The sequence below is a fragment of the Anabrus simplex genome, chromosome 14, assembly GCF_040414725.1.
Source record: "Anabrus simplex isolate iqAnaSimp1 chromosome 14, ASM4041472v1, whole genome shotgun sequence".
NCBI classification, from domain to species: Eukaryota; Metazoa; Arthropoda; class Insecta; order Orthoptera; family Tettigoniidae; genus Anabrus; species Anabrus simplex.
In genome coordinates, this window is record NC_090278.1 from 99,638,206 (window position 1) to 99,656,442 (window position 18,237).

Consider the following 18,237-nt stretch of genomic DNA (forward strand, 5'->3'; position numbering starts at 1 on the left):
TGGTCAGTGCAGATGGACTGGTGGGTTGAGTCAAAGCCCCAAAGAGTGGTACACGTGTCCGTAATGTCCACAGGGAGAGGTGATATCTCCTGTGCTGCATTTACACTACAATATCTTTGGCTATGCTGACGGTATTGTTATCCTCGTGCCAACTCTGTTAAGGAACAAATACAAAAAGCACTTAACAATGATTCCAAATGGGCACAAAATGAGGGACTTAACAAGCTCTCATGAAACTTTAATTGTTCCCTTAGAGGAATTCTGAACAGTGAAGAAATAAAAATGTTGGGTGGCATTAAGTACTTGGGAGTAATTCTCAACTCCAAGCTTACCTAGAACCAATATTTTAAGAAAATCTACAGAAAATTCACAACCATTTTTGCAGTAATCAAACAGATGTATGGTAACAGACCTAGTAGGATCCACTGGTTGTGTACAATACAGTGCTTTAGTCTAGTGGAGAATACTCTAGTTCAGCTGAGTAAGATTTGATTCAAAGAGTGGCTTGCTAGAGCTTTCAAAACAGTCCCACTCAATCCACTCAATATTTTATCAAGTGGGAGACCAGCATAGCACTCCATACATTGCAATAGGGTTTAAAACTAAACATTCCAAAATCAGTTTCAGGAATATTGCTACAAGGGAACTTGTAGGCAATTCCATATCAGACTACACAACCATAAAATATAATTTTAGTAAGAAGTTTAAGATCATCCTTGGGAAAATATGCCACAGTATTCCAGACTGAAATATATACAATCCAACAGTATGCATACAAAGACATAAGAAGATCTTTTAGAAGCTAAAAGACTGTCAAGCAGAAGCCCTAGAGTGACTTTAAACTGGTAGTACAATAGACTGTTGAAGTTTGCCGAGGACAGTGATGTGAGGGAAATGAGACAAACTTACTACACGAGAATCAATATCATGCTTAATAGGACGAGATGCAGCCTTTCAAAAACCTAAGTATTCTCAGGAGCTGTTTTAAAAGATAGAAAACAACAAGAGGCATCAAACAAACAACGGCAGCACTCGCAGGAGTACAATCATTGAATCAAAGAACTACTAGTGCTTAAGATCCAAATGCTAATGAAGTCCTGTTAGCACAAGCCTCTCCTCCTTGTGCCATATGCTGTGACCAATGAACCTTCTCTTCCACTCCTCCATCCCCGTGGGAGAGCTTTCTGACTCATTACTATCGTTCTTTCAACACCTGATATCTTCCAAACTGATTAATGTTTTCTTTGCCTATTCTGTATTTCACTGGGCCTGGTTTTAGTTTCCTTAGCACACAATTAATTTTGAGGTTCTACCTGCCTATTTTTTCGTCAATAATTTATGCATGTTGCTAATTCCCTTTTCAGTTTCTACAAATTTTATAAAGTATATCAGCTTTCCATTCAGTTTGATTTTGGTTGTGGCTGTTACTGCTTCCTCCATGAACATGTTAAACAGGTAACCGCTCTTCTTACCATGAAAAGAGGTGTGTCATTTGTCAGGAAGCCATTTACTTTTAACACACTACCGTCATCTGTAAGAAACACTCTCAACTGTACTGTCCAGCAGCTGAATCTTCATAACTCCCTACTTAAAATTTTTGAGGTGTCTTCATTAGAATTACACAACTGACGAATGCACTGCCAAGCAAACATAATAAGCTAATAACAAACAGTGTCCGATTATATATAGATAATGGTTTGCTTTTATTTTGTGAATAAGAACTTTGAGCACATTTCTGGGGTTTCAAGAACTCCACTGAACCTTGTTTACCTGTCAATAAAGGACCGTCACATTGTATTTTTAACCCATACTACTATTTTAGTTATGCATTGGTTTAATATGAATGTATCGGGATCCCAATGTCAATCAATTTATTTTGTATCAAGTGTTAATGTACTCTTTAAACATTAAACATTGTTTCATAAGACTGAGAGTGCCTAACCACATGATCATTATTTTAATAAGTGCCAACACCAAATATCTTACAAACATTTCAAAGACTCTCATAGTATGCTACTCATGTCTCTTTGCATATTTTTAAAAATAATTTCAGCCTCATATGTCCCCAAGTGAAGTACAGTAACATCACAAAATAATGTCATTTTCCCCTTCAATTGAAGGTTCTTGTAAACAGAGCAAAGTTCAAATCAGATCAAAATCACTTTATTTGCAAATGAGATGTCTATCCCGGTCGCAAATGCTACACAAAAATATGTTATTATCAAGTACTAAATTTTACATTAACAAGAAAAGAAAACATTTTTCTAAAATACAGTATTATACAATTTACAATAACAATTTTTCTATTAAGCACAGAGCTCATTCTAAATAAATTTATATTATTTACAAAATTCTACTCATAATATCTTCTGTACTTACAAATATAATCAACTCATATACAGTATGTGCAATTACTTCAAATAATGCTATACAACTGCTATAAGATTAAAATTTGTAATTTGTTTGGTACCTAACAAGATGCGAGAACAGGTCCCTCTGGTACCGGTATACCATGAGTCACTCCTAGGAGGGAAAAATTGCTTACCACATACATTAACAAATCAAACTTTAAAATGATTGCAACAATCCACATCTACACAGTAAATGTGAATGTGCCATCCTTCTGTTAGCAGTAAGGTGCAATACACCTCTTCTGATGATCTGTTCCCATCTCAAATAAGATGTGAGCTACTCACCCCTGGCACTCCTCGAAGGTGGACTTAAATTCTGTGCCTCGTAGAAGGCAGGCAGTCCGTAGTCTGTGACCTTCAGGACCCATCGGGCATCGATGACGCAGTTACGAGATGTTAAATAGCCGTGGACTCTGATAGGTGACGAATGGAGATACCGCATTCCCTGGAGAAATCACACAACAAAATATCACTTCACCTTATGGTATGACACTTGACTACTCTTCATAAATGTAGCCAGGTGGTGGACTATGGAACTTTAATGTGTTTCACTCACTTTTGGTTGTCAAGAAGCAAATTTCTTTAACAGATGTTTCCTAGATGAGTTATGTTTTCCTCTTTTGGTGATTAAGGGCATAAGTACATTGACTTCATTTCTGAATTTGTCAGGAAGCACTTAAGTCTAATAATGTAAAACTTAGCAGAGAGAGAAAAAAAGAGAATACCACTTAGGATTGCAGTCAGATCCAGTCCAGATAATAAAAATCTGCCAGTCGAGGAGGTAAAAAAAAAAAGAAGAAAAAGAATAGATTAGGTTAGAATCCAGACTTGAAAATATAATATTTGAGTAAAATAATATATGTTAACTTAGAAATGTCTAAGAATGGGTTACTAATGAGAACCTAACCTGGTGTAGGTGGTGGTGATTATTGTTTTAAGAGGAAGTACAACTAAGCAGCCATCATCTGTATAAGTTAACACTAATCAGAGAGGAAAACTGGAATGAATCCAACACTTTGAAAAATAAGGGTATTGGCCAAATAAAAATGAGGGTCACGATGGGCATGAAAATGAAAGACTCCCTAAACCACGATACCTAATACCTTCTAGGTCCAAAAAGAACAAGAGTTGACTGAGGGAGGTCGGATAAGATTGTATTTTATTGTATTGTATTGTATTTTATTTCGTCCAACTGATCATACAGTCATATGGGACACGTCAATAATCATATTTACAGTAAAAAAGGATAAAACAGTAATATACATGCCATGATAAATAAAGAGAAATATACAATGTGGTAAAGAGGCACAGATTAAAAAAATAAAAAAAAAAAAATAATAAAGTGGTACATAAGTTAATTTTCAAGAGCTAAGTATTCTTCAATAGAATGAAAACAATGGTTAGAAACAAATTTGAATAATTCTTTCTTACATTTTGAACATGGTTTTATCTGCTTAATGCAGTCTGGTAATTTATTAAATAAATGTACTCCTGCATAACTCAAACTTGATTCATATAGCTTAGTGTTGTGTGGTTCTATGTGCAGACTGTGTCTATTTCTAGTATTATACCTATGTACATCGGAGTTTATGGTGTAGCTGTTTACATTCTCCTTCATATATACAAGTGTATGGAAAATATAAAGGCTAGGCAATGGTAAAATAAAATAAAGTTTAAAGTATTTCTTGCAGCTTGTCCTCCCGCCGACTCCGGCCATTCCTCTAATTATTTTCTTTTGTAACTTAAAGATGACTTTGCTATATCGTGAATTCCCCCAGTAAATGATTCCATAGGGTAGTATGGGATGGACATATGCAAAATACATAATTTGGCAAGCCTTTAAATTAAAACTATTTTTCAAAGATATTATCATGAAATAAATTCTACTAAGCTTTTTCCCTATAAACTCTGTATGTTTTTCCCAGGTTAATGATTCATCCATCCACAAGCCAAGTAACTTTGTTGATGATGAGTACTCAATTATGGTCTCTCCAAATGATATTGGACTAATTTCCATATTTAAATTAATCTTATGGTGAAATCTAATCACAGAAGTTTTCTGTTTACTTAAAATGAATTTATTATCATAAAGCCAGCTCAGGATATTACTCACTATATTGCCTGCCTTCAATTCTAACCCTTCAGAACTTTCATCAGCTACAAAACAGTAATATCATCTGCAAACAAAGTTAATTGCACTCCTTGAATATCATCGACAATTTGGATGATATCTATATATATAAAATAAGAGTTTTGTCTGTACATTGCTCAGAATTTGAAAAGAATTGTATTTCTGTATCGATCATGTCCACAGTAACAAGAAAATGCAGTTTTTACTTTTCTGTAATTTCTGTCTGTCTGTCTGTCTGTCTGTCTGTCTGTATGAATGTATGTACACGCATCACGAGAAAACGGCTGAAGAGAATTTAATAAAAATCGGTATGTAAAGTCAGGGGGTGAGCTGTTACAATCTAGGCTATAAATCATTTTATTCACGCTGAGTGAAATGGTAGTTTAGGGGAAGGCCTAAAATTCAATTCTCAAATATTTATATTATTAGTGGTCATATCGATAAATACTACATAACTAAAGTTATATAAAATTAAATTTCTGATCATTTACGTGTTATGCATTTTTACCCTATCAGCTATGATAACACAGATATTCATGAATTTGGATTTTTGTTGCTAAGTCCATATCAACGCCGAGCCCCGACAAAATGGGTAAACAGAATTCAATGAAAATCTGTATATAGAGTCGAGGAATAAGAAACTACAGTTTAAGCTATAAACAATGTTATTATTATTATTATTATTAAAGCGTCTTTATTGTGGCGAAGTTAGGGCTCCCGGCCCTTTCTTACACTTAACCACTTCATGTATATACAATGTATATTTTACATAAAATTTAAACATATGAAATCTTTACAACCTAAAGTATAACTAAAGCAACTAAAGTATCACTAACTAAACTAAGGTGAGTAAAGTATAACTAAATTATATACAGGAACACATTGCAATAAACAACCATATTCACTCTCATTCATGCATCCCATTCACACTCAAGAAAGACTGGAAGTGCTTAAAAGATGATGCTGGCAAAGGATTTTAAATTTTGTCTTAGATTTAGCTTCCCTGATGTCATTGGGGAGTTCATTCCACCAGCTCGTAAGTCCAAGAAAATACCTAAACATGCACCCTTCCCATCTAGTGTGTCATATATCCGTTCAATAAAGTTAATGAATGCTGTGGTAGTTGATCTATTTTTACGAAAGCCATTCTGGCAACCAGCTAATATATTATGCTTCTCTAAGAATGATAACAGTCTATTGTACATAATTCTTTCCAGTATTTTGGAGAATACAGAGGGGAGGCAGACAGGCCTATAGTTACCAGCATCTTCTTCACTACCCTTTTTATGTATCGGAACAACTTTGGTTACCTTGAATTTGTCTGTAAATTTACCAGTGGTTAGTGACAAATTTATCAAATAACAGAGAGGCTTGATTATGTATTGGTAACAGCATTTAATAAGGTAGTTTGAATAACCATCTAAACCAGAAGACTTCTTTTTACCCATCTGTTTTATTATCTTATCTATCTCTTGCTCAGTCACAGGAGTAAGAAACATGGATGATACATTCCTGTGAACTGTATTCAAGTTTGTTCTTGTCACTGATGTTTGAAAATTTTCCGTTAACCTCAAAACTGCTTCTAGAAAATAGTTACAAAATATTTCTGCAACTTCTTTTGGATTACTGACTTCTTTCCCTACATTTGTAAGAGTAATATTATTTTTTAATGGAACTAGAGTACCTTTCTCCCTTTTTATAATGTTCCACATACATTTAGACCTGTTTTTAGATTTTTTTAACTCATTCTCATTATGCAATCTTTTGGCAGCCTTCAAAACTTCTTGATATATGTTCTTATATTTCTTATAATAATCCTTCAATTCAGATGAGGTGTTACTCCCTTTCACACATTTGCTTAAAAACCTTAATCGTCTACTTGAATTTCTAATTCCTGTTTTAATCCACCCATTCCTATAATTCTTTACAATTACCCTTTTGACTGGTATTGCCACTTGATAATAATAATCAAACAAACCCAAAAACACACTGAAGGCCTCATTAGTTGAGTTATTTCTATATACACTCTCCCAAGTTTCCTTGGCCAATAACTGGTTAAAATATGAAATATTTTCCTTGTTACACATTCTAGTTTCCCTGTAAATTACATTGTTATTTTTTAAATTATGGTTTCCTATTACCCTAAAATTTAGATGCACAATTTGAGCAAAATGATCTGAAAAACCTGTATCATAAACTTCTATTTCATAGTTCCACATTTCCTCATTCAATACAACTTGATCTACTGCTGACTTTGTATCCCCAGATATTCTAGTTGGTTGATTTACAACTGCCTTTAGACCGTACAAGGAAAACAACATTTCTAGCCTTTGCTTATCTCGCACACCATTATTCCCTAAAAAATCTACATTGAAGTCGCCCATGATTATTACATTTTTGTTCTTATTCTGTAGGTCATCTAAAATAATTTCAATATTATTATAAAACGTTTCAACATTACTAGAAGGATTTCTATAAATGCATATAAGTATTAACTTATAATCCACTAGTTCAACAAAGCTAGCCTCGAAATGCTCCTCTACATTCAGATATTCAAATTTATCCAACTGCTTACATTTGATATTATTATTCACATATATACATGAACCTCCACACTTCATTTTCTTTCTACAAAACTTACTTGCAAGAGCATAACCTTCTAATACAAAGTTTGAAATCTCATCCTCTATCAACCAATGTTCAGTTAAGCATAAAACATCATACCCTTGTAGGTTATCTGCCAACAGAACCTCCATACTTAGAATTTTATTTCTTAAAGATTGAACATTCTGGTGGAACAAATTTAGCTCTCCCTTTTACCTTAAAAAATCCTGCTCTAGTAATATTGGTCGTTTCCTTGTCCTACTTGACGTTCTTATTTCTGGTTGTTTAGCTTGCCCTCCTTCAGTTCGTCCTGATGGTGCTCCAACATCCAACTTCTCCAGTAACTCCTCTCCTCGTTCATCCAACTGACTGCTACTGATGATCTCAGCTAAGCATCACCAACCCATGCTCCCAAGTTCTGAGCCCCTGGAGCCCACTTTAGTCACCTCTTATGGCAGGCAGGGGATACCGTGGGTGTACTTCTACCACCCCCACCCACAGGAGGGAGAACCTTACCATAACATCCAAATGGGGTTAAATTACCGGTACACTCCTGAATGAAGTCTAATCCCTTATTCTGAGCAAACTGATAGCAGACCAGTAATAGAACGTTATCTATAAGAATCTCCTTAGAACTGACGCAGCATTCACCTGGTACCCACTGTTCGAGAGATATGCTTTTATCACTTCACAAACATCAATGCACCATATAATTTGCAAGTACCACAGCACCATCATTAACTGGAAAAGGCCTACTGAGCCATGACTTGACATAGGCACAGCCAAACTTACGTATTTGTAACAAAGGCGTAGCATTCATACGATATAAAACAGTGTCAGTAAGTGGTGGTGATTATTGTTTTAAAAGGAAGTACAACTAGGCAACCACCCTCTACCCTTTGTGTGTAATAAGATATCAGCTTTTCACCTTCATCAAAATACCAGTCTCCTTCCTCCGATCATGAAAATCAATGGAAAAGTTGCGAACCGTCACCTCACATCTACCATGCAAATTTGCCGCCTCAGACCTTAACCGACCTATCGAAACTGCCCACAAAACAATGGTGGCAGTTGGAGTGCTAGGATGTGTGTGTTTTCATTTGTGTAAGCCGTGCTGTTAACAAGTATTTACGGAAATGTGGATATTATTAATCGAAAATTATGGCTATTTATAACATTTAAAATGCTATAGTAACGTAAAAAGCTGTTTGTTCATAAAAAGCGTATGTATTCGAACAATTCCTGTGGTGATACGGTGCTTTTCACATTCTCTTTGGTAATTTTTCTCATGTTCTTCTCAGAACCTGTTTTCTTTATACCGGTATTTCATTTACCTGTGAGTATGTTTATAGTTTAATTAGATGGGTCATATGTGCTATGTGCATGGATGTAAGTTCAGTTATACGGGCAGAGCAAAATCTTCATCTTCTCATTTCCAAAAGAGCTACTGTAGTATTAAGGTAAATTGGTTAGGTGCATTCATCGGGAAAACTTCGAACCAAGTGATACGAGCGTTGTGTGCATTAATCATTTGATATGAAATTTATTGTTAGCGAAGATATCATGCCCATAATAGGTGTTGATCCAGTTCGAGTGCCTCGCAAAACTTCTGAAGTTACCTAATGATGCCCATCCTAGCATTTTCCCCAATCAGCCTAGGTACCTAACTACAAAATCAGTCCCGGAAAGATCCGAAAAATCGTGACTCAGAGTTACGACTGAGGTAAGAACATTTTTTAAACGTGTACAAGAAATACAGGTATGTAATTGAATCATTTTTGGTGTTTTACAACGAAGGTACGTAAACGAAATCGAACCCCATTCCCCGTGAGTTGAAATGAGGATTACCTTTCTTATATAAATGACAAGAGGATGATGTGCCATCAGTTCCGATGAGTTAAGGTGACTGTAGTGCTTGTTCAAGAGTATCATACAAAATTTGTGATATTATTAATATCATTGCACCTACTCAACAATTCAAGTGGATTGTGGAGGGTTGAAGTGTAGGTAGTTCAAGAAATGCATTTGTTTGCATGTGTTACGAAATGGGCTCAGGTTAATGATGCTATATAGTATTTCATGTAAGGTTAATAATGTTATCTGTTGGCATCTCTTTAGGTCTATCTTATTTGGTGTCTGGTCATACGTGAAATTTTATAGTGTGTGTGTGTGTGTGTGTGTGTGTGTGTGTGTGTGTCAACCTGACGTCGATAAAATAATTCTCCCTTCGTTATTTTCCCACTGAAATTGGGATTAGAATTGCGTGATAACGTTGTTTTTGATGCATAATTATTCATATTTTGATTCAATGTGTTGCATTTCATGCCGTTTGATTTGTGATAGGTAACTCAGGATAACCGTACCTTGAGCTCTCATGTGGTCCACAGGTGCCCGTCATTAACGGTCTGATGTAAGGATAATAGTTGGTCCTGGATATGCACAAATGCAGATGCCGCAGCTAACTATAGATCTATGTTTCGCTCTTTAAATATTGTATTCTGTGCTTTACACCGTCCTTGACAACCGCTTCAAAGCCATGTCACGATAATTATCATTATAACGTTTTAGTTTCCGCGGGCCAGAGAGATGAAGGTGAGGGGGCTGGTGGCCGTTGCCTATACTAGGAACTATCCCATCATTCGCCTTAGTGCAGGAGAATGGAAACCCATGCTCAGGACAGCTGACCACGAATGCAAAGGTGTAGAGCCGTCTGCTCGGTTGGCCGGTCGGAGTGCATAGCTGTCGGACCACGGACCAGCCGTAGCCACTTATAGGCGGAAACCTACTCTGCAACCGCTGACCATCCTCTGTTAAGTGAAGACCCTCTCTACTTTAATACTGCCACCTCCGTGAAAATGGTTTATACAAACCACAGACCATTTTTAAAGTTTCCAGTCGTTCCGGGGAATTGTCCTAATCCAAGCCTAGCGCAGATTTTCGTCATTTGGTAACTGAAACACTGGTGCGTAGCCTCCCTTATCTGGATTATTTGCGTTACAGTTAGCGAAGCAACATTTATCTGGATTGCTATCATGCCAACTCATTAATTCCTGGAAAATCAAAGTTTAAAACATGAAGAACACGTGACGATTTCATGTAGCATGTTTTTAAAAGAGTCATATTCTGTTCTTTACACCGTCCTTGGCATCTGTCAATGACGGAATGCGTTTCTATTTTATATCATTTACAATTTAACCTCGCCTGTAAGGGCAATTATAAACGCTACTATACACTTCATTTAAACGTGTCAAGCATAGAAGCTGAATAATGTTGTGAAATTAACGAGAACAGTAGGAGTATTCCCGTGTTCCCTCCTGATACAGTGGCAAGCGTATGAATGACGAACATGGTACCAAGTCTTGCGGTCTTTACCTAGAGTCGATGATGAGTACATCTATATTGAAATTGAATATTTCAATTATAGTATAGCCCCGTGCGTGTGTGCTGCAAACACCAGGTTCGATACTGCGAATTTATTTTGCACTGTATATAACAACATGTTACCGACTAGACGATGACTGGAATGCGATGTACCCGTGCTTCGCTACGGGATTCTCAGAAAGACTGACTTTGTGCTTTTCCTAACTGAAGGCAACACAGGTCATTACAAAAACGTCAGTAGGAATGTTATCATATAAAATACTCGATCCAATAGAAAACTGCACACTTTCTCACTTTCAGCGAACAGTACCACGGTGCCGATCTAACAGTCCAAAGTTCCAGAGCTGGAATGACCAGCTCGCAGACAGCCGTAAACACTTCTCTGCCATTATTCCGTTAAATATGCACACTGCTCAGTCTAATCAGTGCCTCAGAGTAGGGACTGAATAGCTCGAATGCTATGATGAACCACTGTACCAGTAGTATCAGAAAATTTATGAACCAGAGGAATGGCATGCTAAAGAATGAAAATGAAAACCTACAACCTGTTTTCCAGTCATTGACCGGGTCAGGAATGTAATGAATGAAGCCTATATAGCAGGGGTGGCCACTAACCTTACTTCTGGGAGCCGCAAATTTAGGAGACAAAAAATTGGGAGCATGTTTAGAAAATGGTTTATAAAATGAAGACACGTTTTTCTTTTTTATAACAAATGAAGGAACATTTATTTTCTACACTACACAGAACATTATTTTTCAGGTACACATCAAGGAAGGAGATTTTACTTTTGAGAAGCGATTTTTCCGAGTGTTCATTTTTGCTGTTAGATTTTTGAAATCTGGCTGATAATTGGTAAGCGCAGTTCGCACAATTTCACTTAAATGTTCATCAGTTCGTTCAGATCGATATGTAGATTTAATGAATTTAATCGTTGAGTACAGTGATTCACACACATAAGTAGCCCCAAAGATTGAGATTAGTCTTTTGGCACACTGTTTTGTTAATGCGTATTTTACTTCTGGAACATTCTTCCAAAATTCTATGGTAGAAATGCCACTTCGTTTGAGTCCTTTTAATCCTTCGTCCTCTTTCAGTTCTTGTAGCTCCAACTCTACAGCTGCTGTATCCTTTGTTATTGGTGATGAAACAGGACAGCCATCGCTCACAACATCAACAGAAAAAGGATTTTCCAGGAATGATCTCAAATCATTAAATCTGCCATTGGTTTCTTCAGCAAGGCCAGACATGTTACTCATGTAATCTTCAGTTTCCACCTGACCGTCAGGAAGGCTTTCAGTAATTTTCTTCAAACATTTGAAGTGAGAAAATGTTTTAGTCTGAAGGTTTTTCCCCAAAAGCTTCAACTTGCTATGAAAGCCAAATACAGTCTGGGCCAATTCAGAAATATTTTTACAAGGAAGATATTGCTTTTGAGCGGGAGTGTGTGTCAGTGAGGCAGTGTCGCGAGGGGAAGCCAGTCGCGTTCACGTATAGGCAGTAGCGAGTGTCAATACTTTTCTCTGTGCTGTTTCAGTACAGTACCTTTAGGCCAAGGCCGCTTCCTTCACACTCCTAGCCCTTTCCTATCCTATCGTCGTCATAAGACCTGTCTGTGTCGGTGCGGCGTAAAGCAACTAGCAAAAAAAAAAAAAAGTTTACCGATTTTCTCGTGACTCGGCGCTGATGTGGACTTAGTAACAAAAATCCAAATTCATGAATATCTCTGTGATCATAGCCGGTACGGCAACAACGTATAAGACATAAATGATCGGAAATTTAACGCTATATAACTTTAGTTATGTTTATGTAGTATTTATCGATACGACCACTATTAACATAAATATTTGAGAATTAAATTTTAGACCTTCTCTTACACTTCCATTTCACTCACCGTGAATAAAATTATTTATGGCATAGATTATAGCGACTTATTCCCCGACTTTGCATACAGATTTTCATTAAGATAGGACCACAAATAACATAAATATTTGAGAATTAAATTTCGGGCCTTCCCCTCAACTACCATTTTTCTCAGCGTGAATACAATTATTTATAACCTAGATTGTAGCGACTTATTCCCCAACTTTACCTAGCGATTTTCACTAAGATACGACCACTAATAACATAAATACTTGAGAGTTGTTCTTTTTTTTTTGTTGCTAGGGGCTTTACGTCGCACCGATACAGACAGGTCTTATGGCGACGATGGGAGAGGAAAGGCCTAGAAGTTGGAAGGAAGCGGCCGTGGCCTTAATTAAGGTACAGCCTGGTGCGAAAATGGGAAACCACGGAACACCATCTTCAGGGCTGCCGACAGTAGGATTCGAACCCACTATCTCCCGGATGCAAGCTCACAGCCGCGCGCCTCTAACCGCACGGCCAACTCGCTTGGTGAATTAAATTTTAGGCATTCGCCTAAACTACCGTTTCACCGGGCGAGTTGGCCGTGCGCGTAGAGGCGCGCGGCTGTGAGCTTGCATCCGGGAGATAGTAGGTTCGAATCCCACTATCGGCAGCCCTGAAGATGGTTTTCCGTGGTTTCCCATTTTCACACCAGGCAAATGCTGGAGCTGTACCTTAATTCAGGCCACGGCCGCTTCCTTCCAACTCCTAGGCCTTTCCCATCCCATTGTCGCCATAAGATCTATCTGTGTCGGTGCGACGTAAAGCCCTTAACAAAAAAAAAAAACAAAAAAAAAACAAAAAAAAACACCTACCATTTCACTCAGCGTGAATACAATCATTTATAACCTAGATTACCCCGACTTTGTATACCGATTTTCATTAAAATACGACCACTAATAACATAAATATTTGAGAATTAAATTTTAGGCCTTCCCCTAAACTACTATTTCACTCAGCGTGAATAAAATTATGTATGGCCTAGATTGTAGCAACTTATTCCCGACTTTGCATACCAATTTCATTAAATTCTCTTCAGCCGTTTTCTCGTGATGCGTGTACATATATACATACATACATACATACATACATACATACATACATACAGAATTACGGAAAATTAAATAGTGCATTTCCTTGTTACTGTGGACACGACTGATACAGAAATACCATCCTTTTTAAATCCTGAGCAATGTACAGACACAACTCTTATTATAAATATATATAGACAGAGAGAGAGAGAGAGAGAGAGAGAGATGTGCACGGTGTTGCCAAGTAAGTTACTAAGAAACCATCAGTTCCAATAATGTCCCACGCACCTACTACGTTGGCGTAGCGGGAGGAGAGGTGATACTCCCACGTGGCGCGTCCCAGGCGGTGGATGCAGTCCTAAGCGGCTTGCCGGCGGACTTGAGCGAAATAAAATAGCTCTCGCGGACCAAACACACAACCCCCTGTAGCCTGTAGGTGGGGGACGCAGACGAAGAATACACCCACGGTATCACCTGCCTGTCGTAAGAAGCGACTAAAAGGGGCTACCAAGAGATGATTGTATTATAACCATGAAACTACTTGTGATTAGTACCATCAGGCGGGGAACACCGTAGGTCGCCTTTACTTCCGAGCAGTACCATTATGTTAGGTACACAATATGTTTGTGATTAGTAGCGACAGAGAGTGGGTTCACTATGGGTTTACAGTACCTGTGATTAGCACCCACTATGTGAGGAACACCACGGGAATACCGGCACCCGTGATTAGTACATCTATGTGAGGAACACCATAGGTCCTGCGTTACGTGTGCGACGTGTGGAGCACCGTGAGTCTACGCCACTTTTGATTAGTAGGGTACCGCAACATGACAAATGCCATAGTTCTACTTTACTAGCGGTAAGTACCATTATGTGGGGCCGTTGACCTGGATTTTGGACCCCTTTAGACAACAAGCATCCTCGATTCAGGATTGCGTTTTGGAAGCAGTCCCTTTGTCAGGACGTACCTGTTTTAAGATAGTTTCTGGGAAGGAGGGATCCACTGATTGTTTTAAGTGTCTTTTTGAATTCTAGTCGGTGGATTGAATTTGGAATTATTTTTAACTTTCAGCATTGTGAGTTGGATCCACTGATTATTTTAAATTCATATCCATTCATTAATTCTTCATCATGACGTTTTAAATTCTGATCAGAGGCCGATGACCTAGATGTTAGGCCCCTTTAAACAACAAGCATCATCACCAATGTCAGTACAATGAATGCTAATTATTATCTGTCAGCGACCGACACTGCGGGGGAAGACGTCAGTGAAAGAACCTCTTGTAAACGAAGCTGGCAATTTGCTGTCGGAGCAACCTTTATTGATGACTATTTTTGAAGAAACTTGTCTGCTGTCTTTTATACCTCGTGTTTCCACTTTCTTTCCGATGTACAAAGTACATGACTTCTCGGCAGGTAACGAGCAGAAGAAATCGTAGAGGACGCACGTGACAGATATGTCAGTGAGCTACAGGAAGAGATTCCTACGGCTTGGAACGGCTGTAGACGGCAGGGCTCGTGTAGCTAAACAAGTGTTTAACAGCTGTATATGAATTTTTATTTTGTCTATACAACAGTCAGCACATTACGAGTTTCACTACCCAGAGCATCGCTTACGTTCGTTATTATACAAGGCTGGTAAATATGTGTGGGACGACAAGTGGGAGCACTGTGTGTAGTTATCAGTTCTCCCGCTAGGATCGCCCATCTAAGACACAAGTTTTAAATGTCATCTTATGTTAAATTGTATTTGGTTAAAGCAAGACCGGGTTTCGTCTTGGTTAAAAGCGTGGTTATGATAAGTGCTGTGATTATTCGCCAATATAGTGCTAATTATGTGCTATTTACAAAAGAAACCACGTGTTCTGAATGTTCCTTGTAGTCCGTTTCCTGGATATCATGTTAAAATGTCTTGTTGTGATCTTATTTACATCAGTAAGGTTATGACATAATTGACCCAAGGTCAACTCGATTTTGTACATATAGACAAATGTGTTTTTAAAAGTACGAATGAGAATAGGCAGTCTACCTATTCATCCGCGAAAATTTAATTTGTTAACATTTTCAAAAAAAGTTTTCATTAAGAAACGGGTCTCCAGTTTAAAGTCGCATGTTAACTTAGCTTTAACACTGTTCTCAAAGTTTTCGGTTTATTTTTGCAATATTTTCGCATCTTGATCGCATATTTCTTGCAAAAAATATTGTCCAACAAAGACTGTAGTGATTTCTGGACACATTCGTTGTCGCAGATCTTGCACGAAAATTCACCTAAAACCTGTCTTTGAGATACAGTAAACGGTGCCGATTGGTAGACAGTGTTTTCTTGTCCAAGACTGAATGGCTACAGCGACGAAGTCGTAAGACATTTTTATCAAAGCTCTGAAGAAAGCTTTTAGGGTACGTTAACACTTCCCTGTCTTGAAAATGGGTTAAATACACTCCAAGACTCTCAGCTGCAGGTAAGGATATTTTCTGTAGACAACTGTCGCAGCCATTCCTTCCTCTAATAGATGTTTTTATTTTCAGGCCCACTTTAGTACTGTGTAGTTTCTTTACTTCAGTAGAACGTTGTGTGCCTGTGGTTTTAAACGATGGATCACTGATTGCAAGTGGAGGTTCATTCTCTTCACTGAGCTTTCTTTCCCATGTCTGTCGCCTTCCTTTTATGGTTTTCTTATATGTAGGCCTGTAGGTTTGGACAGTCTTCATATGGGCTACAGGTAGGCGTTCCTGCCTCTTACTCGGAGGCCCCGGGTTCGATTCCCGGCCAGGACAGGGATTTTTACCTAGACCTGAGGGCTGGTTCGAGGTCCACTCAGCCTACATGATTAGAATTGAGAAGCTATCTGACGGTGAGATGGCGGCCCCGGTCTAGAAAGCCAAGAATAACGGCCGAGAGGATTCGTCGTGCTGACCACACGACACCTCGTAACCTGCAGGCCTTCGGACTGAGCAGCGGTCGCTCGGTAGGCCAAGGCCCTTCAAGAGCTGTAGTGCCATGGGGTTTGGTTTGGTGTCACTATAGCCTGAGCCCGTAAAAGGCTTCTGTAAACAGTGGAATAAACACTTGAGGGTACTGAGCGAGTTAGCTGCGCCGTGCGGCCGCGTAGGTGTGAATTTGTATTCAGGAGACTATATGATTTCAGACTCCACCATCGGCAGACCTGAAGATAGTTTTCTTTGCGTTCCCCATCTTCGCATATGGTAAACGCTAGTGGTGTGCCTTAATTAAAGTCCTTCCTTCCTTATCCCATCGTCATCGGTAACCAACCTGGGATAGTACGACGTTATATCAACACCATGAATAAATAGTTGAGAGATACCATTCTGTTACCTTGACGAGAAATTCCTGAACTTCTATTATTTTCAAGTTAAGCTTCTCTCTGAAATTTATGAACTGCCACATTCTTTTGCGCCTTTTGATTTCCAATAAGGAACTGAATAGTATAGCATTTTTAATCTTCACAATACATCACTTCTTCTTATACTTATTCTTCTGCCGCTTTTCTCACACTTGTGGGGTCGCGGGTGCGAACTGTATCGCGCACACGTGGATTTGGCCGTGTTTTACGGCCTGATGCCCTTCCTGACGCCAGCCCTATATGGGGGATGTAAGCACTATTGCGTGTTTTCGTGGTGGTTGGTGGTGAAGTATGTTGTATGAATATGAAGAGGAAAGTGTAGGGACAAAAAACAAGCACCCTGCCCCCGAGCCAAAAGAATTAATCAGACGCGATTAAAATCCCTCTGAACGGAAGGCCTCATCGCTGACCATTCAGCCAAGAAGTCGGACACAAGTCATTAGTTTTATTCGCTAATCTTTTAATCACCTGCACTAGCACTACTTGACACGTTCGTGAATTATTTATGCCAACGACCTATATTATACTACAAATGTAGGTCGTTCCGCCCGCGCAATTTTATCAAACCTTGAATTTTATGTCTAAGAAGCCTGCAAAATTTTACGTTACACGAGTCCCAGCGAGAACACGGCCCTCTACTTCCCATCCTCGAGTTGCAGTGATCAGAATAACCAACGAGCTAGACAGAGAACTACAGCGCTCTGGGTGGTGTCAAGGCGAGATAGCGACGCCATCCGCTTACACTGTATAATTAACTGTACTGTATGTATTATTCCGTCTGCGCGAGCGGTATTCAACTGCACAGACCGTAGGAAATAAATATAAAGGTTGTATCATTCGATTGCCTTTGCTTGGGGGACCTAGTGTTTACAGCGCACTATGTCTTCTGGTATGGGCTAGAGCAATTTTGTTACTTTCATTGATCTTATCCTTGGGTTTGAAGATATGATAGTGACTGAGGTATGAGCGATGCTAGTAATGCCATTCCTTATGCAGCCAGTCCCTGTTATGAATGGGGTGAAAATGTTGCTCATAGGGTCGGTTGATGCATCTCATTGCGCTTGGCAGACTGATATGTAATATCAACTTCTGGCTCGGTGAGGAAAGCAACTGCTCGTTTCTCTAGTACGCCTCTTCAGCGATGCCTAGGCCATCTGTGACAGCTGATGGCGGAGCTGTTGATCCAACCAACCTTAGGGCTGATGACCAAACATACATACACATCATATTCCAAATAACGTTTTTAGTGAAGTACACAGTTCTTTGAGATTAGCAACATTATGTTGCCTGTGCTTGTCACCAGTGGCGGCTGGTGGTATCGGAAGCTGGGTGTTGCACTAACATTTTCAGCTTACAGAAATAACAAGGAACTCTATTATCGTTAACATTCCTACTAAAACTGAAATATATCTGG

At 38.7% G+C, this 18,237-nt stretch overlaps 1 protein-coding gene across 2 annotated transcripts in view; it reads right to left on the bottom strand.

Moving 5' to 3' along the window:
* LOC136885430 (retinal guanylyl cyclase 2) overlaps positions 1–18,237 on the bottom strand; it is a 301,136-nt gene that overhangs the window by 70,883 nt on the left and 212,016 nt on the right. For both annotated transcript variants that reach the window (XM_067157975.2, XM_067157974.2), the window contains exon 13: positions 2,697–2,856. In XM_067157975.2, coding sequence (XP_067014076.2) covers positions 2,697–2,856 — 160 coding nt within the window. The remainder of the gene's footprint in view (positions 1–2,696; positions 2,857–18,237) is intronic.